General features: G+C 45.6%; 1 protein-coding gene across 1 annotated transcript; it reads left to right on the top strand.

Annotated features, from left to right (window-relative positions):
• Positions 1-14,151: 14,151 nt before the first annotated feature.
• LOC100844661 lies at positions 14,152-16,127 on the top strand. The gene is made up of 3 exons (XM_003565428.4): positions 14,152-14,541; positions 15,474-15,591; positions 15,673-16,127. Exons 1-3 carry the CDS (start codon positions 14,228-14,230, stop codon positions 15,895-15,897), a joined length of 657 nt encoding a protein of 218 aa, XP_003565476.1. The 5' UTR covers positions 14,152-14,227; the 3' UTR covers positions 15,898-16,127.
• Positions 16,128-22,312: the final 6,185 nt, after the last annotated feature.

Raw genomic sequence — 22,312 nt, 5'->3', positions numbered from 1 at the left:
GGGACTCCCTTCAATTCACACCGGCTGTTTAAAAATCCAATCGCATATTCGCATCATATCCCATACATACACACAATCAAACACTGAATCGACCCCCCTCTGTGTGATCCAACCAAATCGATCTGTGTCCACGAGATCGCACACATACGCGTGCCAGAAATCAAATAAATACGCGTAGCACTACGAGATCGATCAGGGCATAAGTAGGAGTTATCGCCGTGCGTACGATACGAGGCCCTGATTATCACCATCGTAATAAGTTAACAGCGCGTATCAAGAGCTGCTCGATCGATCAGCCATGCCGCCTCGCCCTCCTTCTCTTCCTGTTGTCCCCGCGGCATCGTCATCATCGACATGGCTGCACGTCTTCTGGCGAGCCCTCGTCGTCCCTCTCGTGGTGGCGATGCTGTCGCTGGGGCTCGTCGTAGGGCTCGCTGCCTCGTCGACGTCGGCCATGGCAGGGGTGGATGTGGATCACCGTGGCAATAATAATCACGACGGCCAAGGCTCTCCTGCAGTGCCTGTGTTTCTGTCCGGTACAATGGGCGTGCAAGGACGCGGGCACGGAGGCGGGTGGACGCCGACGCCATCGGATCGTGGCGGCGGCGTCGAACCCAAGTCGCGGCGGCAACCGTTGCCGCCGTCCGGGCCGAGCGACGGCGGGCACCACGCTTAATTAGCGCCCCGCTGGAGCTTAAGGTGACCATGGTCCATGGGCATTGCCATGACTATCTACCCATGTCAGGTATATATGTGTACTGATTAATATTGTGTACATAGATTAGACATGGTTAGTGAATTGATCGAGATCGGGAGAAATATCTCATGACTGCATTGTACATACGGGTAATGGATATACTTCAATCAGCTACTAGCCTACTATTTGTGTCTACTTCCGTTAAAGAAAAATTGGCATGTCACAGCTCCGTGGTTTTTTCTAGAATCTAGGTCGACGTACAACTATTCTCATGCCAACCTTGGTTTTTTCCACAAAACAACAAGAATCTTCATTGAGCAACTATATTGTTATAGAGAAAATAACCAGGTACTAGCAGAACTCCCCGTCTTCTTCCACCTCCGCTATTGGAGCCAACACAATATTGTCGTACGTGGACGGCGAGAAGTCATCAGGACAACATGAAGCACTCGATCCATGTCCGGCGTCTTCATACACAGGAACAATACTTGTTGGCCACACGCTACATAAGATCTCTAGGATTCGTGTCAACACCGAAGGGAGTGCTTGACGCACCAAATAGGGTTGAAGCCTAAAAATCTCAGAATTACGCAATCACCACCATCTCACAAACGAAACCGAGAGAAACTTGACTTCACCGCCCTTGAGGAATGACAAACCTTTGCATATTTATTACTCTTGACTTTATGGAGCACGGTTATCACAACCTCCATCGTTGCGCATTTCACAGAAGGGAACAACAATTGGAGTCGAACGTAAAAAACATACCACAAAATATAATCTAAAAAAACGGTGATAACTGAGGGACTCCAACGAACATATCACGTAGTTGCTACCATTATTTCCTAAAAAAACTTAGCTAGCCTCTTCATGTCTCACGACATCGAGGAAGACGCCGGATTCAAGGAGTCCGCAGAGATTTGCACACTTCAAATTGGAGTGGATAGTTTTGAAGAAAAATCTGCACACTTTTTATAGTGCGTGTAGTATGTTTTTTTTTTAAAAAAGTAAGGCACACGTAACTTCATGTAAATGAGTTTTCTCAACAAAAAGAATTCTGACGTGAATGAGATTTGAGAAAAATCGAAGCGATTGAAAATTGGCGAAACCGGAAGCCAAGCTGATCCAGAACAAGATCAGCCTGGCTAGCCATTTTCCCTTAAAAAAGACCGGGTCGACCCATGACAGGGTAGTATATGGTAAGGTGCTGCCAGCCCAGCGCGCGAAATGCGTCCAGCCGCCCGCCGGCCTTCTCTGCCCTGCGTTGCTCCAACGAACAGAGCTTCCGTGGTGGTCTTCACTGCTGTCGTTCTACTGCTCTACAGTGCTCACTTCATTACACGAAAACGGCTGGGCTGAGTGGTTGACCGTTGACGTGCTTGGCGTGTCAGCGTCTACGTTTATATAAGTTGAAAAGCACAAGGCCTGCACTTATCACAATCTAAAGCAGGTCAACATGTACACGTCCATTCGAGCTGGTGCTACGCTGCCACAATCATGCCCAGAACCTTAGCCCAAACATGACAATCAGAAAGATCTTGACCAACAATCCTTGGATATCTAGAGAAAGACTATCCGGGCATCTGGCCTTGCTTTCAGCTTTGGTATATGGTCCAGTTCTGTCACTCTCCCGGAGAGTTGAAAGTAGCCTGAAACTTTTGTAAAGTGCACCCTTTCTCTTTCTCGTATAAAAGTGCAGTCTATATTATCGTGGACCTCGGTGCATGTGCTATAGTGGAGTTACAACGACAAGCATATATACACACACATGTTGTACGTGTAGGGTGGCGTCGATGTACAAACAAACTAGACCATGGAACAAGAGCTGCTAGGTGGACATCAGTTTGTGTTTTGTTTCACCGCGGACACACGTACTTAATTGAAGCCTGTGTATTGCTATTGGTGTCCTGTTCCAACAGGTAAAGGATGAAAAATACAGGAAAATATCTATAAAAAAATATTTACGTATTTTTGATAAGTCAGATCAGGATGAAAACATTCTTACTTCAAGAAAATACTACTTCCTCCGGCAGATTACTTGTCGCAGGTTTAGTACAAAGTCGTACTAAATCTGCGTCCGTACTAAACCTGCGACAAAGTAATTCCGGCAGAAATGAGTAGAACAATCCATGTAAAGTAGAGCCATACCTTGGCCACGGGGTTTGCACGGAGATTTGCTTTTCATTCGCTTGACAGTGCAAAACCACCCGTCGTCAAGATTTTGTTTGACTGATACTTGATTTTGTTTGCGGTACAGTCATAATACTGTCATAATGTAACCGGCATTAATATCTCCCCAAGGTGCCGGATCAAAAGAACAAAAGGCCACGGGAGGTCTATTTACAAAACGCACTTCGAATAGTACCCGTACGTGAAGCGACGGCCGGGGAGGATCAAATCAAACGCGTCGGACAACAAACTGGATGGCCCGGAATTGTTCGTGTTGTGAATTGGGACAAAATTCGACGTGGATGTCCTCCTCGAAGGAAGTTCGATCCAACACATTATCGGAACCACCTCGGTTTGTGCCCCTTTTTCTAGAATTCTAGTGCTAGATATACTAGTACTTTCTTAGCATGTTTATCCACTCAGGATTGTCTATTTGGGTGTGGAGAAAGTTGGAGATGTAGATGTTTGTACATTTGTGCTTTCACTTCAACCGTTGGGAGATGATGGATAAATTATTGAGCATGGGGCGCGTGATCAAATAATGACAATTATTGGTATCGTTCCTTCGTCCTACTCCCCTACGGTTCAAAATAAACGTAGTTTTAGGATTTTGACAATTATTTTTTTACGAATATTTATCTTGGACACTAAAAAAATTATACTTCCTCCATCCAACAAAAAATAAATTTGGATATGTCTAGACACGACTTAATGTATAGATGCATTCAAATTTGGTCAAAGTTGAGACATTTTTTGTTGGACGGGAAGAGTATGTATATATTTGTCTTGCAAATGCTTTTCTAATATTGTCTGGACAACTAAACATCGGTTCCACCACCTCCGCCGTTGGAAGCTACCTTGAGATACACACCAGGAGGAGTCATGTGACTCACATGTCCCAAACTCCACTAAATTTCCATCTAACGGTCGTGAGGTGTGAATAGCTACTATAGTGTTGAAATGCAAACCTCTATATACCGTGGATTGATGTCACAGCTTTGCTCTGGAGGACCATATGGAGTAATTAGCGTTCTCACAAGACTCAATTTGTGGTTATCGAACTGTTGTTTACTTGATAAACTCATTTAATAAGCTGCATGCAAAAGTTGGGTTTTTGCTTGATAGTTCAAATGGTAAAAAGACTACATGCTGGGCTGATAGTTCAAATGCTCGTCTGTGACCAAGAACCTGAGACGATTGATCACATCTTGCTGGGCTGTGTTGTCGCCCGAGTGATTTGGGCGCGGGTGCTGCAGGGTTGGGGTAGGCCGGCTTGGTCTCCGACGGCGGATTCTCATCTTCAAGAATGGTGGACGGCTTTGGAGATTGGAGCAAGAGGCTCCGGAATGTTGCCACGGCCACGACTTTGATCTGGTGGTCTATTTGGAAGCACATGAACAAAGTGGTCTTCGAAGGGGCTTCACCTAGTAGCGGCACCATTCTACAAGACATTAGGAGGGAGGGTGAGTGCTGGACTAGTGCGAGTCTTCTGAGGAACTCGATGATAGGTTCTTTGAAGGGAGTGGAGTGGAGAGACTCAGGTTGAGGTGTAACTAAACGTTGTTTCGCCGCATCGCGGCTCTTCTTCTTTAAATGATAATACACCATCCGATTGAGGTTGTTATAATTGGAAATCGGTTGGCCTGTGCCTTGATCATTGGAACTATTTCATGGCTGATTTTGATCTGGATGAGTCAATAAGTATCCTTCAAGGATTTAAATGACGATTTTCAAAGTCTTTGGTCCTACGCTTGAGAATCGAAATAGTCCAAGAATCTCTATTGTAATTCACTATTTTTTTAATTCTACAAGCTAAGAAGAAATAGAAGGAATGTGTGGGAATCTGTTAATTAGCTAGCTAGTTTGATAATTAGAGGGCTTCTTTGATTCATAAGTTTTTAAAAGGATTTTTGGATGATTTTAGTCCTCGTGAATTTTTTGCACATGGATCCTTCGTTTTTCATGTTCCCGCCATTTGAGAATCTTGTGAATCAATGAGGCATTGATTTCCCAACACAAATATATAGTGGGGTATTTCCAAAATTATTTTAGTACTCACTCCAGCCGGAATTACTTGTTGCAAATTTAGTACAATTTTTTTTTGCAAGGATGTTATAAGATAAGTTGACACGACATGACTCAGCTCTCATAAGCCGGCCCGATAATACCTGTCGATTACTTCTCTTCGTTTCTTTTAGGAAAAATACTCAATCCATCAATCAGCTCGAGTAGGTGATCTCCACACATCTGCATATACCCAGGAAATCGATATAGTACGAGTTCCCGTAAATAGTCATCGATCGAGGGGCCCTTAGTAGTTTGGCTGTTATGCACCAGATGCTGCGCCATCACGGCTCAATCACCACTGACGCGTGCATCCGGAGACAAGTACTGCAAATCCGCGATATGCACGCATACGGGCCGGGCCGTACGTACTACGAACGTATATAACGAAGTCTAGTTGTGCACGTGATCGATGCCCTTGGCGCGACGCAGGAGAATTCAACGCTCACGTCCAATCCGGGCGTACTTCTTTGCTCCCCCTCCAGCTTCAAGGACCGATCCCAAAGGAAAACATGTCAAGTCATCCAATCATAAGCGTCACGAACTTCATAGTGTACTAATCAGCCGATTAATGGCAAATAATTAGGATTAACCCTCTCGTTACAAACAAACTCCACGATCCGAGCTAGTTAGATGTGGAAATTAATTAACAAGACCTCTCACGTACGCTGAAACTACAGATCATCCTTGATTAACCATGTGCTGAGGACGATTGATAGATCGAGAGCTAGTGGCCGACGCCGGGGCTGGGCACCGACCCGAGCATCCTGCTGCTGCGCCGGGCAACGACGGAGAAGGTGATCTTCTTCGTCGTCGTCATCGGCGGCAGCGGCAGAGGGGGTCTCTGAACAAGCTCTTCTTGCAAAGACGAAGAAGAGCACGCTGTTACGGAAGAGCTGGTCGTAGTAATGACCGCCGGTGCCGCGGTCTCGCCGGGCACCATTCTGGCTTGCAGGAGAGAATTAGGCGACGCCGCCAAGACCAGGAATAGCACCAAGGCGATCGTGACGGCGCGGGGCGAAGCCATGGCAGCCGTTCGATCGAGCTCTCTTAGCGCGGGTGGATCTTTTAGTACGTAGCCGGTCGAGCCAAAATAGATCGAGTTCTTGTCTTCTTGGGTGATATATCTCTGTGTGTGTTTGAGGAGGATGTGAGCAGACTTCGGAGCGTATTTATAGGCATCCCGGCCGCATCCGATCGATCGGGGGAGAGGTCAGCCAGCTAAACTAATTTGGAGCTGGAAGGCAGGCAAACACACTCAACACGTCGCTCTCTCGCGCCATCGGCCCATCCATCGGTCCCTGCTCCTTTCCAAAATCAGGATACGTACGATGCCCACGGGGATATGATCAAGTGGAACCAGTCCTATAGTACGGCCGTACCGTACATACCTGCGGCACAGGGCCACGACTCTTTTATCGTTTCCTTCGAAACGAAGACACGACTTGATTAGCCGGATCGAGGCACACGTACGTGTACGTGTGCACGAGGGACGACGCGGCGCCGGCGTGCGTGCCGCGACGGTGCGCCCCGTGGAAGCAGGGAGTCGAATCAGAAGTCAAAACAATATGCCCCCACGTACGTACGTACTGCCATCTGCCTAGCGTTAGAAAAAGAAGAAGAGGTAAACGCGAAGCCGCGCGCCGGCGGGGTGAAGCATTCTTGGCTTCTTGCACGCCCCCGCACGCAGCAGCAGCTGGGAATTAGGATCTGTAAAAAGTCCTGCCGCAAACCGTCCGTCCTGGCGCGGCGTCCTGCCGCGGCAGAGGCTGCAATGCAACGTACTGCGCGTGCAGGGTGAACCAAAATCAACCAACCGACCCACTGGCTGTCGTCTTCCCGGCCCGTTGCTGCTTTCAGAATACTACTCCTCTGCAGTCTGCAGTCTGGATCGATCGTGCCGGGGGCCCCTTCAATCCAAGAGTTGTGCAGTTGTGCCTGATGACAGATGGGCAATTAACTGTAAGCATCGGAGCTTCAGAAAATTAGGAAGAGGTGAACCCATAAGTTTAAGCCGCCGGCGGGTGAAACATTCGTGCGCGCGCACGCACGCACGCAGCTGGGGATCACTAGGATTTTCTAGTTTTTCTATGGGATGACGCGACCCGTCCGGGGTTCGCGCTAGATGCTGCGATTAAGGAAAGCTGCAACTGCGCGTGCAGGGTGACCAAGTTATAAGTTATACTGTAACCAACAAGGCTCTTGTCTTATACGCTCTGTTGCTTTCGGAATCCCACTGCCTGCCTATACTACCAGGCCGGCGACGTAGTTAAGAGTACTATCTAAATGGAGTAGTATTATGGTTCTGCAAGTTTGTAACGGCTGGCCGGTTCAACCTATGATCAGCGCCCATGCAAGCTGACTTTAATCTACTGGGTTCTAACGTCTGCCTGGTTCAATCTAAGATACGAGTTGACTAACATTTGTTGGTTCAATCTATTTTGCGACCGATTTGTTGGTTTCCTGAAATTGTTATCGAATGATATTGTCTCCGGGGCAGGTTTCTGCACGGCTGCGTCATATAAATTAATGAGAACTAAAATAGATAAGATCATGCAAACTAGATATGGTACACAGCAGTAAATAGTGGAATAACATGTCTAATTTTACAGCACAATTTCTTTTCGGCTGCGGCTTCTCCAAAAACCAGTTTCAGCTGAATTTTTAAGGAAAGATGTTGCCACATGAAGCTACGAGAAGCTATTTTGATCTCTTCTTTTCGGCTTATAAAATTGCGGCTTAACGTTTGATTTGGGTAGGAAATGTCCGTAACGCCCCTAGATCAATTATTTCATGTTGAATTCATAAATACTCCGTATCATTATTTTCATTGTTTAACCACAGAATTGACCGATAAGATAAATTCTAAGAAAATAAAATAAAATGCTAGATAATAATAAAAACATGATCACATTGTTTACTTTGCACAAGTCTGTACAACAGATCTGTTTATGCATACAACACGTACAAACTGTACCTATACAACAATTCTGAAAATTTCTTCTATACAACAATTTAAATCAACAATTATGTTTATGCATATAACACGTACACGTACTTACGTATATACGAATTGAAGTCTAGTCAAGCAAGTACGTGATCGATGCCCTTGGCGCGACGCGGGGAAATCCAACTCCAAAGTCCAAACCCCGAAGGATAGTAGTATTCCAAAAATTCCAAAAGAGCGAAGTTTATCCCAACGCCTCTCGCGCGGCGCTGAAACTACGTTTTATTGATTCTTAATTACGTTTGGACGGCGATCATACATATCAATCGATCTAGCTAGTGGCCAACGCCGGGGCTGGGCACCGACCCGAGCAACCTACTGCTGCAGCGCCGGCCAAAGAAGGCCGTCTTCGTCGGCAGCGACATCAGCAGCGGTGGTCTCTGAAGAAGCTGCTGATCTTGTTGCAGAAATTAATGACGGCGCGGTGATCGCGCCGCTCGTTAGTTCATGGCCGGCTTCATCGGCCGGCATCGTCCTGCTGGCTCGCACGACCACGACAGGTGACGACGATGCCACAAATGCCAGGAACAGCAAGGCGATCTCAAACTTTGCACGGCGAAGCCATGACAGGGACAGCCGATCGAGCTCGGCTTCAATTAATTCTGTTATACTTCTTCCGTGTAAATGACAAAATATTACATATATCTAGACGCTTTTTTTGATATAATTACGTTCATATTTGGGCAAATTTGAGTCATTTCATATGGGATGTAGGGAGTACTATATAATACTCCCTCTGTCCCATATTAATTGTCTCAAACTTGTCCAAATATGAATGTATCTATAACCAAGAAGCGTCTAGATACATGTAATATTTTGACACTTAATATGAGATGGAGGGAGTAAGATTTTTGTGGGTTCCTCTGGTGAGTGAGAATATATGCAGGAGACTAAACATTGCGCCGCATTTATAGGCGCCATATCAAGTGAAATGGCTGATTTTAGGCCTCCACCGATAGATAAGTCTCTTAGAAGTTGTCTCTTAGTGCACATTATCTCTTTGGGTTTTGATATATCTAAGTCGACTGATTTTTAGTTATCTCTTTCGGTTTTGATATATCTAAGTCGACTGATTTTTAGTTAGAGATAAGTCGATTTTTTAGCCATTGGATATGGTATGTGCTTTAAGATTTCAGGACGAAAAATGAAAAGTGGAGAGTGAAATGATATTTACGTCAATCCAACAACTATGATACGTCGACTGATTTTTAAGCAAATCTAAGTCGACTGAGATATACCCACACTATATCTCTTTTTCTCTATCTAAACTAGTTGTTATTTAATATTCTTGTGAAAGATTTAATGCATTTCTGTTGGTTTGCGTGAAACAACGATAGTTTGCATAAGGCTATTCATAGTGGGGACTGGGGAGTAACATAAAGTAGTAACATGTATACATGTATATGTTACTACTCCCTCTGATTCTAAATTCTTTTTGTGGTTATAGTGCAAACTGAACTTCAATACTGAGTAGTAACATAATTTGTGGTAACATAAAAACCTTATTTATTGTATTATACAGTCATTCTATCTTAGAAAATTTGATGTGATGGTAACATATCTAGTTACTACAAATCTCTCTCTTATCATTTAATAACATGTCACATCATTAAATTGCTTACTCCGTTTCTAAATACCTGCCGTTGGTTTAGTGCAAGTTTGCACTAAAATAGCGACAAGTATTTAGGAATGGAGGGAGTACTTGGCACTGCGTGTTACACCTATGTTACTCCCAGTATGAGTAGTTAGCTTCCGCATTACAAATTATTGGACTGTATCACATAGACAAAATGCTGACGTGAACACTAATTACGAGACAAAAACACGTTGAAGCATTGGGATATGAGTGCGGATTTTATAAACCGGGAAGGACCACACCCGGTATCCCGGGCTGTCCGCGAGAGCGTCAAAATCCACGTCGTTCGACCGCTACCCCATGGGTCCCACCTCCCTCTCTCTGCCCCGGCATCTTGCGGCGTGCATGTATCTCGAGGCCGCATGTGAGGGGTCCAGATATACGGCGCAATGCACACGGTTCATCTCTGTTTTTTGTTGGAAAAGACTTCAGTTCGCCGTCTCTGGAAATTTAATTTTGAGCTAGAACCTAATAACAACATGTTGCGTCCGTGTCTCTTTCTATACTGAGCGCAATACCGTACTGCTAGTATTTATATATATAAGTACAAGTTAGGTTTACAAGTTGTTACAAGTAGTTACTATCTCAACTACATCACTAACAGCCTATCGCCGGATATGCTACAGTAACAATAACAGGAACTATAAAAGAGAATATCTAGGACGGGATATATAGCCATGACGCATCATGCTAGTTTAACATTCCCTCTCAATTTTAACAGAGGTTTTGAGGTTAATATTGTGCTTCATCTTGTCAATCGTGAGTTTAGTAGCAGGCTTGGTGAAGGCGTCGATGCACAATGAGCTTATGACACAAACCGGACCTCCAAACAACCGAGTGCCACCTTCTCACGAACAAATGAAAATCCAACTCAATATGCTCAACACTGGATTTGCAGCTAAATACATTGCACCAAGATTGTCAACCACAGAACATGATGACGTGGTTGAGGAATCAATAATTCGCGATTGCACCCAAGATACTTCTGCCGCTCCATCCGCGAGATCCTTGTATTCTGCCTCCCTGCTGAACTGGGAAACTGTAGGTTGCTTCCGAACGCTATAAGAGATCGATCAGATTGGCCCGAAGAACACATCAAAGCCGCCGGTTGAACACCAATCATCAACGTTGCCTGCCGCCCGGTAGGCATCAATGAACACACTAAGAAGAGTGGATCCAGATCGCCGGATATGAATACCGATTGCCATGATGCCTTTAACACCAAGTCTAGTTGAGCAAGTGATCAATATAATGCCCTTGGCGCGACACGGGTAAATTCAACCCAAATGTCCAATCCGGACTTACATCCTCTGCTCCAACTCCAAAGGATATATTCCAAGAGCGAAGTTCATCTCCAACGGCACGAATTGAACTATAAGCATCCCAATCACACGCCACCGTCGAACTTAATAATCGGCTGATTAATTCAATCTGATACTCCTCTCGTTACAAACAAACAAACAAACTCACTCCACGATCGTACTGTACTAGTGCCAAAACCTCTCACGCGGCGCTGAAACTACGTTTACAGATTCTTATATACCGACTATGGAGCTAGTGGCCAACGCCGGGGCTGGGCACCGAATCGAGCATCCTAGTACTGCTGCTGCGCCGGGTAAAGACGGAGGAGAAGGTCGTCTTCGTCGGCGGCGACATCAGCAACGGCAGCGGCGGTGGTCTCTGATCTTGTTGCGTAGACGACGACGCCGTGGTGGCTGAATCGGCATTAGCTGCGATCACGCCGCTCATACGTTCCTGGCCGCCGTCATCGGCCGGCATCGTCCTGGCTCGCACCACGAGAGGCGACGACGAGGCCACAAAGGCCAGGAACACCAAGGCCCCGATCGCAACCTTGCGCGGCGAAGCCATGACAGGGACAGCCGATCGAGCTCTGTAGATCGATCGACTAGAACTCTGTAGATCGGTTTGGGGGCTTCTGTGGTGACTGGAGGCTGGAGCAGAGCAAACATTGCAGCGCATTTATAGGCGCCGGATCGAGCCGAGATGGAGGAGGAGGGCTTATTCTAGCTCGCCGCGTCTGCAATAGGAGCATAGTTTTAGCTGGAGCCTACTAACTTACATGTCGCTCTCGCGCCTCTCCTTATACCGATTGCAATACCGTACTGCGAACAGTACGACTCTTTATCGTTTCTTCCAAACCAAGACACGATTTAGCCGGAACGAGGCGCATATACGTGCGTGTGGACACGATGGCTTCGGCCTGCCTGTGCGCGCCCCGTGGAAGCAGGGAGTAGAGTCAAACGACGATCGATTCGCAATTAACCGCACCAGAGCTTCAGAAAGAGAAGAGGTAAGCGCGAATTGAGCCGCCGCCGGCTGGTGAAATACTGGATTTATGTATGGTTTCTCTATGGGATGACGCGACCCGTGCGGGCGCCGCGCGTGCAGGGTGACCAAGTTATATAAGCAGCAACAAGCTGTTGTCTTATACGCTCTGTTGCTTTCAGAATCCTAGTGCCTGCCTTACCAGGCCGGCAACGTAAGAGTATCTAAATGGAGTATTATGGTGCTGCGAGTTTGTAACGGCTGGCTGGCTGGCTGGTTCAACCAACGCCTAAGATCATCAGCGCCCTGCGAGTTGACTATATATAATCTGTTTTGTTTCCTGCAGTTGACATTGGACGAAATAACAAAGCCCCTTCGGGATCGGGACAGAATTTTGCACGGTTGCGTCGTACTGTACTATATTCCCTGCCGGCTGCCGGCGGGTGAAGAAGAAGGAGAAGAAGCATTCGTACGTGCGCAGGCAGCAGCTGGGAATTAGAAGGCCGGGCGCGTGGGAGATGCGGCGACTGCGCGTGTGCAACCAGCCGCGCGCCTGTCAAAATAGCTGTTCCCTGCTTTCAGAATCGTAATTCTCTGCAGTCTGGATCGACCGTGCATGCCGGGGCCGGCAATCTAAGATGCGGAAGACATCTGCTACTGTGGACACCTGGTTTTGCATTGACATTTAGGTTGAGAAAAACTCAACAACTCTTGTGTTCTGTCATCTTAACTTGATCAATATGCGTAGGCATCTGAGGTTCTAAATTTTCTGAGCAGCTATTGTGTTGATCAGCAACCTTGTGTTAATTATTGTTAATTACTGTTGTCTCAAAATCGAGATTGTTAAAATACTACAGCTGGAACTTCCTGTCAGCAACTTTGTCTTGATAAATAGTACATAGCTAACATTCGATTGTCAATTACTATAGCTCTTGTGTTGGATTTGGATCGATTACTGTTAATTACTACATCCCTCGTGTAACCTGTTAATCGTTTAATCAAGTGATCTTACTATATTATTGCTTCAAGCAACAACAGTGCTCGTGGTCAGCAGCTTTATTAGTCAGTCATCCAGCGGCGAATAGGTGCAGCTAGCGGCAAGCAGAACTTAGGCGCAGCTTCAGGCAGCTAGCGGCAACCAACGCCTGGTGCAGCTTCTCAGTCACGGGTTTTTGGGCTGAGCCGCGGTGCCGCTGGACACAATCACATGGACTTGCGGCCGACCACGTGGTACGTTGCGGCTGAAGCGAACAAGTCCGCATTGCCCATTGGGCTGGCCGTTGGCATCCCTAGATACGAGTTGACTAGGATTTACTTGCAATTTGATATCCAACGATGTCTCCCCCGACAGGTTTCTGCACGCCTGAGTCAATAATCCCTGCCGGCCAGGAGTGCATGCCAGTAGTTTATTTTGAAGCTTTTGAACTCTCTCTGCTTTTTTAGCTGACGCTTTTCAACTCTGTTTATTTTCTACTCGAATCGGCCCGTAAGATCATTGGTGTCGCAATGTGCAGAGCGTTGTTGTTTAGAGGTATAAACTTGATCTGCATTTCTGAAACCGATGTTTCGCTGCATTTCTCTTACAAGCAACCATGCTCGTTGTCGTCGTCCTTTAACGAAGGGTGGAACCCAGGCCCTGCTCTGCCTTCCAAGGCAAGCCTTTGTTGTGTCTTTCTCTTCTCGGGAGAAATCCATGCCGGCATGCATGCAGTTACAATGGCTTGGATGCATGTCCCTCCCACGCACGGCAAACACAATGGCGTGCACGGACCGATGCCTATCCAAATTATCCATTCGTTGCGTCAGAGGGTGTGGCTTGTTCGCTAAACTAACTTGCGTATGTGTGTTAATTTGGATAGGCTCTTGGATTGTCATGATCCATGATGCGTCGGAGGAGATCAGAACAGGAGGTTCATCCTTCCTTCCCTGCCAAGTGCCAACGATCTAGAAACAGGAGAGGACCATGGCGAGTTGTTTACTTGTTTGGTCTCACTTGGTTAATTTTGGTTGCTAAGCACAGACTGATTGGCTGACTGACATGTGGGACCTCACTTGAATCATGTATGCTTGCGCTGATATACTGGCAAATCTCGAACAATTGGTTGACTAGAACATTAAATCGAGTACCTTTGAAAGAAACAAAAGAGTTTTTTCGCCTATAAGTAATGAACTGATACGTCTCCGAAGGTTAGGAATACAAAGAAATAAGGGCCTGAAACTAACTGAACTTTTGCAATCTTGCATTCAGTTCGCAGGAAATTCTAGGCAGGTCGAATTGTTAATTCTAAGCCATCAAACATTCGATCGGACGGCTAGGACCCAAAGTAGCACATGCCTTCCTCATCTCAGGCACGAAAACCCTAAACCCATGGCATTCTCCGCCACTCGCCGTCTCTCCGCGGCCGCAGCGCCGGCGGCGAAACTCTCCTCGCTCTTCCCGCATCGACGCACTCCCAAGCCTCGCCTTCCGGCGACTGAGTCCGGCGGTGAGCCGTGGCGGAGGAAGCCGACATCGAGACCGAGGCAGCCGTGGGGGGAGGATGCGGTGGCGCTGCTCCGGCGGCTTCACGAGGGGAGATACCTGCCGGGGCCTGACCTCTCCGAGGCGCCGCATGTCTTATCACCCGACATCGTCAAGGCCGCGGCCGAGCGGTTCGGCCATGATCACCAGGTCGTCGCCAAGTGAGTCCCGCTTCTCGTATTGCTTGTAACTTTCCATGTCAGTTACAGTAGATTAGATGGGATACTTCATATGGAAATGAGGTCATGGATGATATGAATTGCCCTTGAAAATTTCAGATTTGGTGAATTAAGTGGCTGTGTTTGAAGGGTGTCAGTTAATCTGTTGTCACCAGCTGTTCGTTTGTTGCATTCAGGAGGAATTTCTGGAAAATGACTATTGAAAGTATGATTGAAATGGTGGATGATTTCACTATATTGTTGGTTTCATTGGCTTGGGGGGTGTTTTAGGAAGAAAGAAAATACCCTGGAGAAGTAGCAGGGTGTGCTTTGTAGTTTGCTTGCATTGGAATGGAATGCTCTGGGGTTTCTGGACATGAGTTTTATCTCGTGGATTGCAGCATAACTTCCGTTGTTTCAAACCTTGAATTTTATAAGTGTTGATCTGCAGGCAAAGGCATAACAACCTGACTGTATCAATGAGTCACATTCTTTTGCTCTGGAGAGATTAAAATTGACATCTGTAACATCTAAACTGGGACGCATGGCTCCACGAGCACATCCTTTCAAGTTTCAAGTGACCGTATCAATCAGAGATAGTTCAAAAACCAAATTGGAAGTCAGATCTCTTTGTATTCTATATTTTGTGCTATGGCTGCTTGCTTTGCACGGATAATGATGGTTTGGGCTTTTGGGGTATTGCATCTCTGCAAACAATATTGATCATTTGATCTTGTTTCCCATGTTTGCTACTCTGTCGTTTTATCTCTGCATAATCTGAAAACTGAAAAGGCACCCTGATACAAGCCAAGTTTTGATTGTTCATATCAATAAGTCTGCATAGTTCTTTGTTTCTTTATAAATGGAAATAACATGACAGAACTATTGCTTGCCACTCGATTATCTGTTGTTGAACCTTTTGCCTATCATGGCAGATGGTTATCAGGGAGTGATTTGAAGAAGCTTGCATTGTTTGGTTGCCCATCTGTTGAGCGAAGAACAGTTTTTGCATCAAAAAGATTGCGATCTTTCTTCAACATTCCAGAAGATAAAGTATGTATTTCTCAACTCAATAATTAGAACTGTTCTCAGCATATGCCCGAAGTTAACATTTTACATGTTGTCTTCTTGCAGATATGCAGCTCTTGCAAGATAAGAAGTTCATGCCAGTTTGTTAACCAGGAAGTACCTAGGCATCATAAAGTGATCCTGTCAGATACTATGAGAATCCTCACTTTATTTGTCCTTGATGCATGTCCTCAGCAACTTCAGGTTACTGCTGAATTAAAAGCTAGTGTTTGCAAACTTCTCAAGGACACTATGAATCTAAGCAGTATTTTTGACAAGCCCATTGTGTAATCTACTGGATTTACTATGTAATACGTTAGATAGGCTTAGGTTCATGTTTCCTTTTTCTTTTGCATCTGAAGATATGTAACGTGATGTGAAGCAACTAATCAACATTTATTCACAGACACTAGCTATCTGAAGGATTCAGATAGTGTGCTGACCTCATTGATTTTTCTTGGTTCTTCTGACTCCGATTTTATGAGTGTTGTACTGTAGCAAATTCAAGAAGCATATTCCGATTGGCATGGTGCAAATGTATTTGGCTTTACCTTGGTTGTTGAACTTTGCTTTGTCTTTGATAAGTGCTTTTTCTATCAAAGCAGAGAAACAAGTCACGATATCTTAAACTTTGGAGTTTACTTCTTTCTTGGGAACACGTGAACTCCAAAATGTAAACAGAGATACATGTAACGATGTCTTAACTCTTGGGAGTTTACATATTTCTGTCACGACCAAGAGGCCCATGACCCAGGAGGACAATAAGGCCCAGCACCTATGCAGCCCAGATGTGGCACCCGAGTAAGAAGGCCCAGAGTCCGTGATTAAACGGCCCAAGGACAAACGCCAGCTAGGGTATATGACCGTCATCGTCTGCATCGAGCTCGGCGTGTAGAATCAGAACTCTTAGAGCACTGCGTGCTTTCCCTGTAATATCTTCTTCCTCCTCCAGATCGTCCATCTTCTGTGCGATTCTGTGTATCGGAACTGATTACCGTCTAGTGTGGCGCTAGAGAATGTCATTCGCGTGACATTTTGGTATCAGAGCCATCTCCCCCAAAAAATTTCCGCTGCTGCTCAAATTCTCTCGAGCGATTTGTGAAATCCTTGGTGACGGGTGTTGTTTCTCTTTGAGATTCGACGCAAAACACCTCCGGTGTACCCTATCTCAGTTGAATCGCTTTGGAGTGAGCCGCCATGGCGAAATCAAGCAAGCCCACGCTGACGGTGAGGATGAGGGCCGCCGAGCTCTCGCTTCAGGAGATCTAGCAATTGGTCGCCTCGGCGGCGACGGTGGCGCACGACAACGCTACGACGGCACAGGAGCACACCAAGCAGATCGATCTCCTCGCCGGTAAGATCGATTATGTGCTCACAACTCAATCAACGCTGCTGACAGAGGCGCGTCAGACTAATTCCACGGTGACGTGGTTGGTCAACTCCACCAATTCGCTTCACATGGAGTTTGCGGCGCTGGTGCATCGGGTGGACAGGCTGGAGGCCATCCCATCGGCTTCACCCATCCACATCGATGATGATCAGCGGGCCAAGGGCCACGACGATGAACATCCAACCCAGGGGCATCCCAATCGAACTCACCAGGTTCATGGGCGTCCCCTGGAACAAGGTGAGCGTGCTAGTGCTCAGTTTGCTCCACATGTTACTTTTCATGCTGATATTGATGCGCATGGAGAGGGTTCCCATAGTGGCAGTCGATTTGGTAATGCTAAAATGCCTAGGACAGATTTCCCTCGCTTTGATGGTGAAGATCCAAAATGGTGGAAGGATTGTTGTGAAAAATACTTTCATATGTTTTTTGTTCCTCCCCAAAATTGGGCCACTTATGCCACTTTACACTTTCATGGTCTAGCTAAATCCTGGCTATAGAGTCATGAATCTCTACACAGAATTGCTTCCTGGTCTGGTCTAGTTCTAGCTGTTTTTGAGAAATTTGATAAAAACAAGTATGAGACACACTTAGAACAACTATTCAAACTCAAACAAGTCAGCACAATAGCTGACTATCACTTGCAGTTTCAGGAATTAATGCACAAGGTGTCAGTGCACAATCCAGGATAAGATGAGGTGTTCTTAGTTAATCGTTTTGTTAATGGCTTGAAGTCCAACATTCGCATAGCTATTAGATTACACCATCCTATAACACTTGATGTTGCTGTATCTCTTGCTCTTGTCCAGGAAGAGGAACTCGACTTACTAAGGAAGAAACCTTATTACAAGTCTGAGCATAAGGATTATCCTTGGTCCTTTATCAAAACATCTTCCTCAGATGGCTTATTGGGTCCACCTCTAGCATTGGACAAACCATCTCTGCCTGAAAAATATGAGTCCCTTCGTGCTATGCGCCGAGCAAAAGGGTTATGTTTCAAATGTGGTGACAAATTCAGTCCAGGCCACAAGTGTGCAGAACAAGTATCTCTCCATGTCCTGAATGAATTGTTAGAGGCCTTACAGTTGGATACCAATGCTGCACCTGCGTCCAGTACTACTCCAACCAGTGACTCAGAATCTGACACAGAACTTATGAGTATTTCCGAAGATGCTGTGCAAGGCACTGCAAAAAAGAAAACTATTAAACTGCAAGGCTTTATTGGCAAACAATCTGTTCTCGTATTGGTGGATACAGGCAGTTCTCACAATTATATCAGAGATCAATTGGTGGACTTACTTAAGCTGCCCCATTCGCTTCAGTCGCTCTTGCTGATGGAAAACCTATGTAGAGCACTACTATGGTAAACCAAGTTCTGTGGTGGACTCAAGGACACACATTTGGTACATCAATAAGAGTGTTGGCATTGGGTTGTTATGACATTATGTTGGGGATGGACTGGCTTTCTAATTGCAGCCCTATGTTTGTCAACTGGAAGACAAAGAAACTCAGGTTCCAACACCAGGGCAAGCGAATAACACTTCGGGGGATCAAAACAGACACTACATCTTGCTCTGCTATCACCTCTCCCCAATTGAGCAAGCTACTTAGCAACGGCCAAGTTGAACAAGTGCTTCATCTGTGTGTTGTCAGCTCAGAGTTGTCCTCCCACCAACCTGCATCAATTCCTCGTGCAGTTCAAACATTTTTAGATCAAAATGCTCAATTATTTGCTGAACCCACTGCCCTTCCACCCGCCAGACAATTTGACCATACAATTCCTCTCTTTCCTGGTGCTAAACAAGTCAACCTTCGGCCTTACAGAATATCACCCCTGCTCAAGGATGAGTTGGAACAACAAGTTCATGATATGTTAGAAAAAGGCTTTATTCAACGGAGCGCTAGCCCTTTTTCCTCTCCTGTTCTCTTGGTTAAGAAAAAGGAAGGCACTTGGAGATTTTGTGTAGACTATAGGCAGGTCAATGCTATCACAGTCAAAAATACATACCCCTTGCCTGTTGTGGAAGAACTTCTCGATGAACTGACTGGTGCTCAGTGGTTCACAAAGTTAGATTTGCAGGCAGGTTATCATCAAATCAGGATGCCAGTGGGAGAGGAACCAAAAACTGCATTTTAAACTCATAATGGCCACTATGAGTTTAAGGTCATGCCATTTGGGCTAACAAGTGCCCCAGCCACTTTCCAAGCTACCATGAACAGCACATTTCAAGAAGTTATCAGAAAATTTGTTCTGGTCTTTGTAGATGACATCTTAATCTACAGCAAGTCCTTGTCTCAGCATCTGCAACATCTGCAACAACTATTTGACATACTGCAAGCTAATCAATTCCTTGTTAAGTTGTCCAAATGTTCCTTTGCCCAGCAGACTCTGGAGTATCTAGGCCATATCATTGGTATCCATGGGGTAGCCACAGATCCTAAGAAGGTTGAAGCTGTGCTGCAGTGGCATGTGCCAACAACTGTAAAACAATTGCGGGCCTTTTTGGGACTTGCTGGCTACTATAGGCGTTTCATTCGCAATTATGGTATCATTAGTAGACCCTTGACTGACCTCCTCAAGAAAGGGGTGGTGTTCTCTTGGCACTCCTTAGTGCAACAATCTTTTACAGCACTTCAGACAGCTCTTGTACAGCCCCTGTTCTCAAACTTCCTGATTTTACAAAACAATTTGTAGTAGAGACTGATGCTTGCCACAATGGCATTGGGGCTGTACTGATGCAAGATGGACACCCTATTGCTTATCTTAGCAAGGTTTTGGGCCCACAGTCTCAGGGTAGATCCACTTATGAGAAGGAATGTATGGCAATGCTCATGGCCGTCAAACGATGGAGGCCATACTTGCAACACCAGGAGTTCATCATTAGAACTGACCACCAGAGCTTGGCCCATTTATCGGATCAGCGCCTCAGTACTCCAATCCAACAGAAAGCATTCATCACTCTGTTGGGTCTTCAGTAGAAGTTGCAATATAAGAAAGGACCAACCAATCAGGCTGCAGATGCTTTGAGTAGGTGTTTTGACATCACTGAATCAAATGCAATCTCTACTTGCATTCCCAAATGGACTTCTCAACTCATAGCTGGTTATTAGGAGGATGATGTTGCCAAAGGCCTGCTCACTGCATTAGCAACTACATCTGATACTGCTGGTCCTTACACTCTCCGGGATGGTCTTTTAAGGTATAAGGGCAGAATCTATGTAGGTAACAATTCTCTAGCCCAACAACATATTTTACAAGCTCTACATGCTGGTGGCATTGGTGGGCATTCTGGTTCAACAGCCACTTATCATCGCATCAAACAATTGTTTGCTTGGCCTAACCTGAAACACACAATGGATGATTTTGTGAAACACTGCACAGTCTGCCAGCAAGTTAAGGTTGATTACACTAAACTGCTTGGGTTGCTCAATCCCTTACCAATTCCAACTCAACCTTGGTCCATCATTAGTATGGATTTTGTAGAGGGTTTGCCAACTTCTCAGTCTTATAATTCTATTCTAGTGATCATTGACAAGTACAGCAAATATGGCCATTTCATTCCTCTGAAACATCCCTATATCGCTCCACATATAGCTCAGGTTTTTGTGGATCATATTTACAAACTGCATGGCCTTCCAGAAACAATTATCTCTGATAGGGATAAAGTGTTCACTAGCCACTTCTGGCAAAGTCTATTCAAGTTAACTGACACAACATTGAACATGAGTAGTGCTCGACACCCAGAGACAGATGGACAGACTGAACGTCTAAATCAATGTTTGGAGACTTATCTACGCTGCTTTGTCCATTCATGCCCTAACAAATGGTGCCAGTGGCTTCCTCTTGCAGAGTTTTGGTATAACACTTCATACCACTCTGCACTGAAGAACACCCCCTTCATGGATAGCTGGGTGTGGTGACTCCAGCTCCTGCTAATGTCCTTGACTTAGATATCTGGCTGAAAGAACGAGCAGCTATGAGCAACGTAATCCAGCACCATTTACCGTGTGCACAACAGCGTATGAAGGCCCAAGCCGATAAAGGACGCTTGGAACGAGAATATGCTGTGGGTGATCTGGTGTATCTCAAGTTGCAACCCTATGTGCAGATGACTGTCGCTCGTCGCAGTAGTCAAAAGTTATCCTTCAAATACTTTGGGCCATTCCGTATCTTGCAGCGCATTGGTAAAGTGGCCTACAAGCTTCAACTCCCTGCAAGTAGCAAGATTCATCCTGTAGTTCATGTCTCAGTTTTGAAAAAGGCTGTCCCTCCTACTACTGAGGTATGTCCGGAACTTCCCAACATTTGCATGGATATTGATCATATTGCTCTACCTGAAGTTGTCCTAGCTCGCCGTCTCATCAAACATTGTCTGGGTGCTACTCCTCAAGTTTTGATCAAGTGGCGAGAGTTATCAGAACAATTGGCAACCTGGGAAAACCTAACTGATATGCAACATCAGTTTTCTCTGCACCCGGCTTGGGGACAAACCGTTCCTAAAGAGGGGGGAAATGTCACGACCCAAGAGGCCCATGACCCAGCAGGACAAGAAGGCCCAGCACCTATGCAGCCCAGATGTGGCACCCGAGTAAGAAGGCCCAGAGTCCATGATTAAACGGCTCAAGGACAAACGCCAGCTAGGGTATATGACCGTCATCGTCTGCATCGAGCTCGGCGTGTAGAATCAGAACTCTTAGAGCACTGCGTGCTTTCCCTGTAATCTCTTCTTCCTCCTCCAGATGGTCCCTCTTTTGTGCGATTCTGTGTATCGGAACTGATTACCGTCTAGTGTGGCGCTGGAGAATGTCATTCGCGTAACAATTTCTTGGCCTCAAACGGTTCATCCTACTGATCTAAAAAAAGTCCATTCTACAGTGTCATGGCTGATGTTTAAACAGAGACATCAGTTAGTGATCTGTCTCCTGAGATGATTACTTTAAAGGTTTGTGTAAAAAAAAAGACAATGCCGGCGCTCGGCTACTTTTTTGTAACCTTTTGCGGTAATATTAATATGCCTCGTGTTGCACGGTGCAGTTGACATTGACCATGATATCAAACAAGTTGATTTCTCATGTAGTTCAGCTATCTCTGCATACATGTCAAGTTCCTTGTCTCTGAAACATGCAATGTCTGACATTGCTAACACAAGATGTCAATTCTTCTTCCATATTGTTTACTTCTGGAAGCCATTGTATGCGACAGTGTGTTCATGACCTTTCAACAGCAAAAAAAACTAAAGGGCGTCATATTTCCAACTCGCTACGATTTATTGGTCTCCTGCTTCACCTCTCCTCACTATTCAAAATGACCCCGTAACA

Source organism: Brachypodium distachyon, chromosome 2 (genome assembly GCF_000005505.3).
Source record: "Brachypodium distachyon strain Bd21 chromosome 2, Brachypodium_distachyon_v3.0, whole genome shotgun sequence".
NCBI classification, from domain to species: Eukaryota; Viridiplantae; Streptophyta; class Magnoliopsida; order Poales; family Poaceae; genus Brachypodium; species Brachypodium distachyon.
The sequence above is the reverse complement of the archived record's forward strand: the minus strand, read 5'-3'. Positions and strand labels throughout refer to the sequence as shown.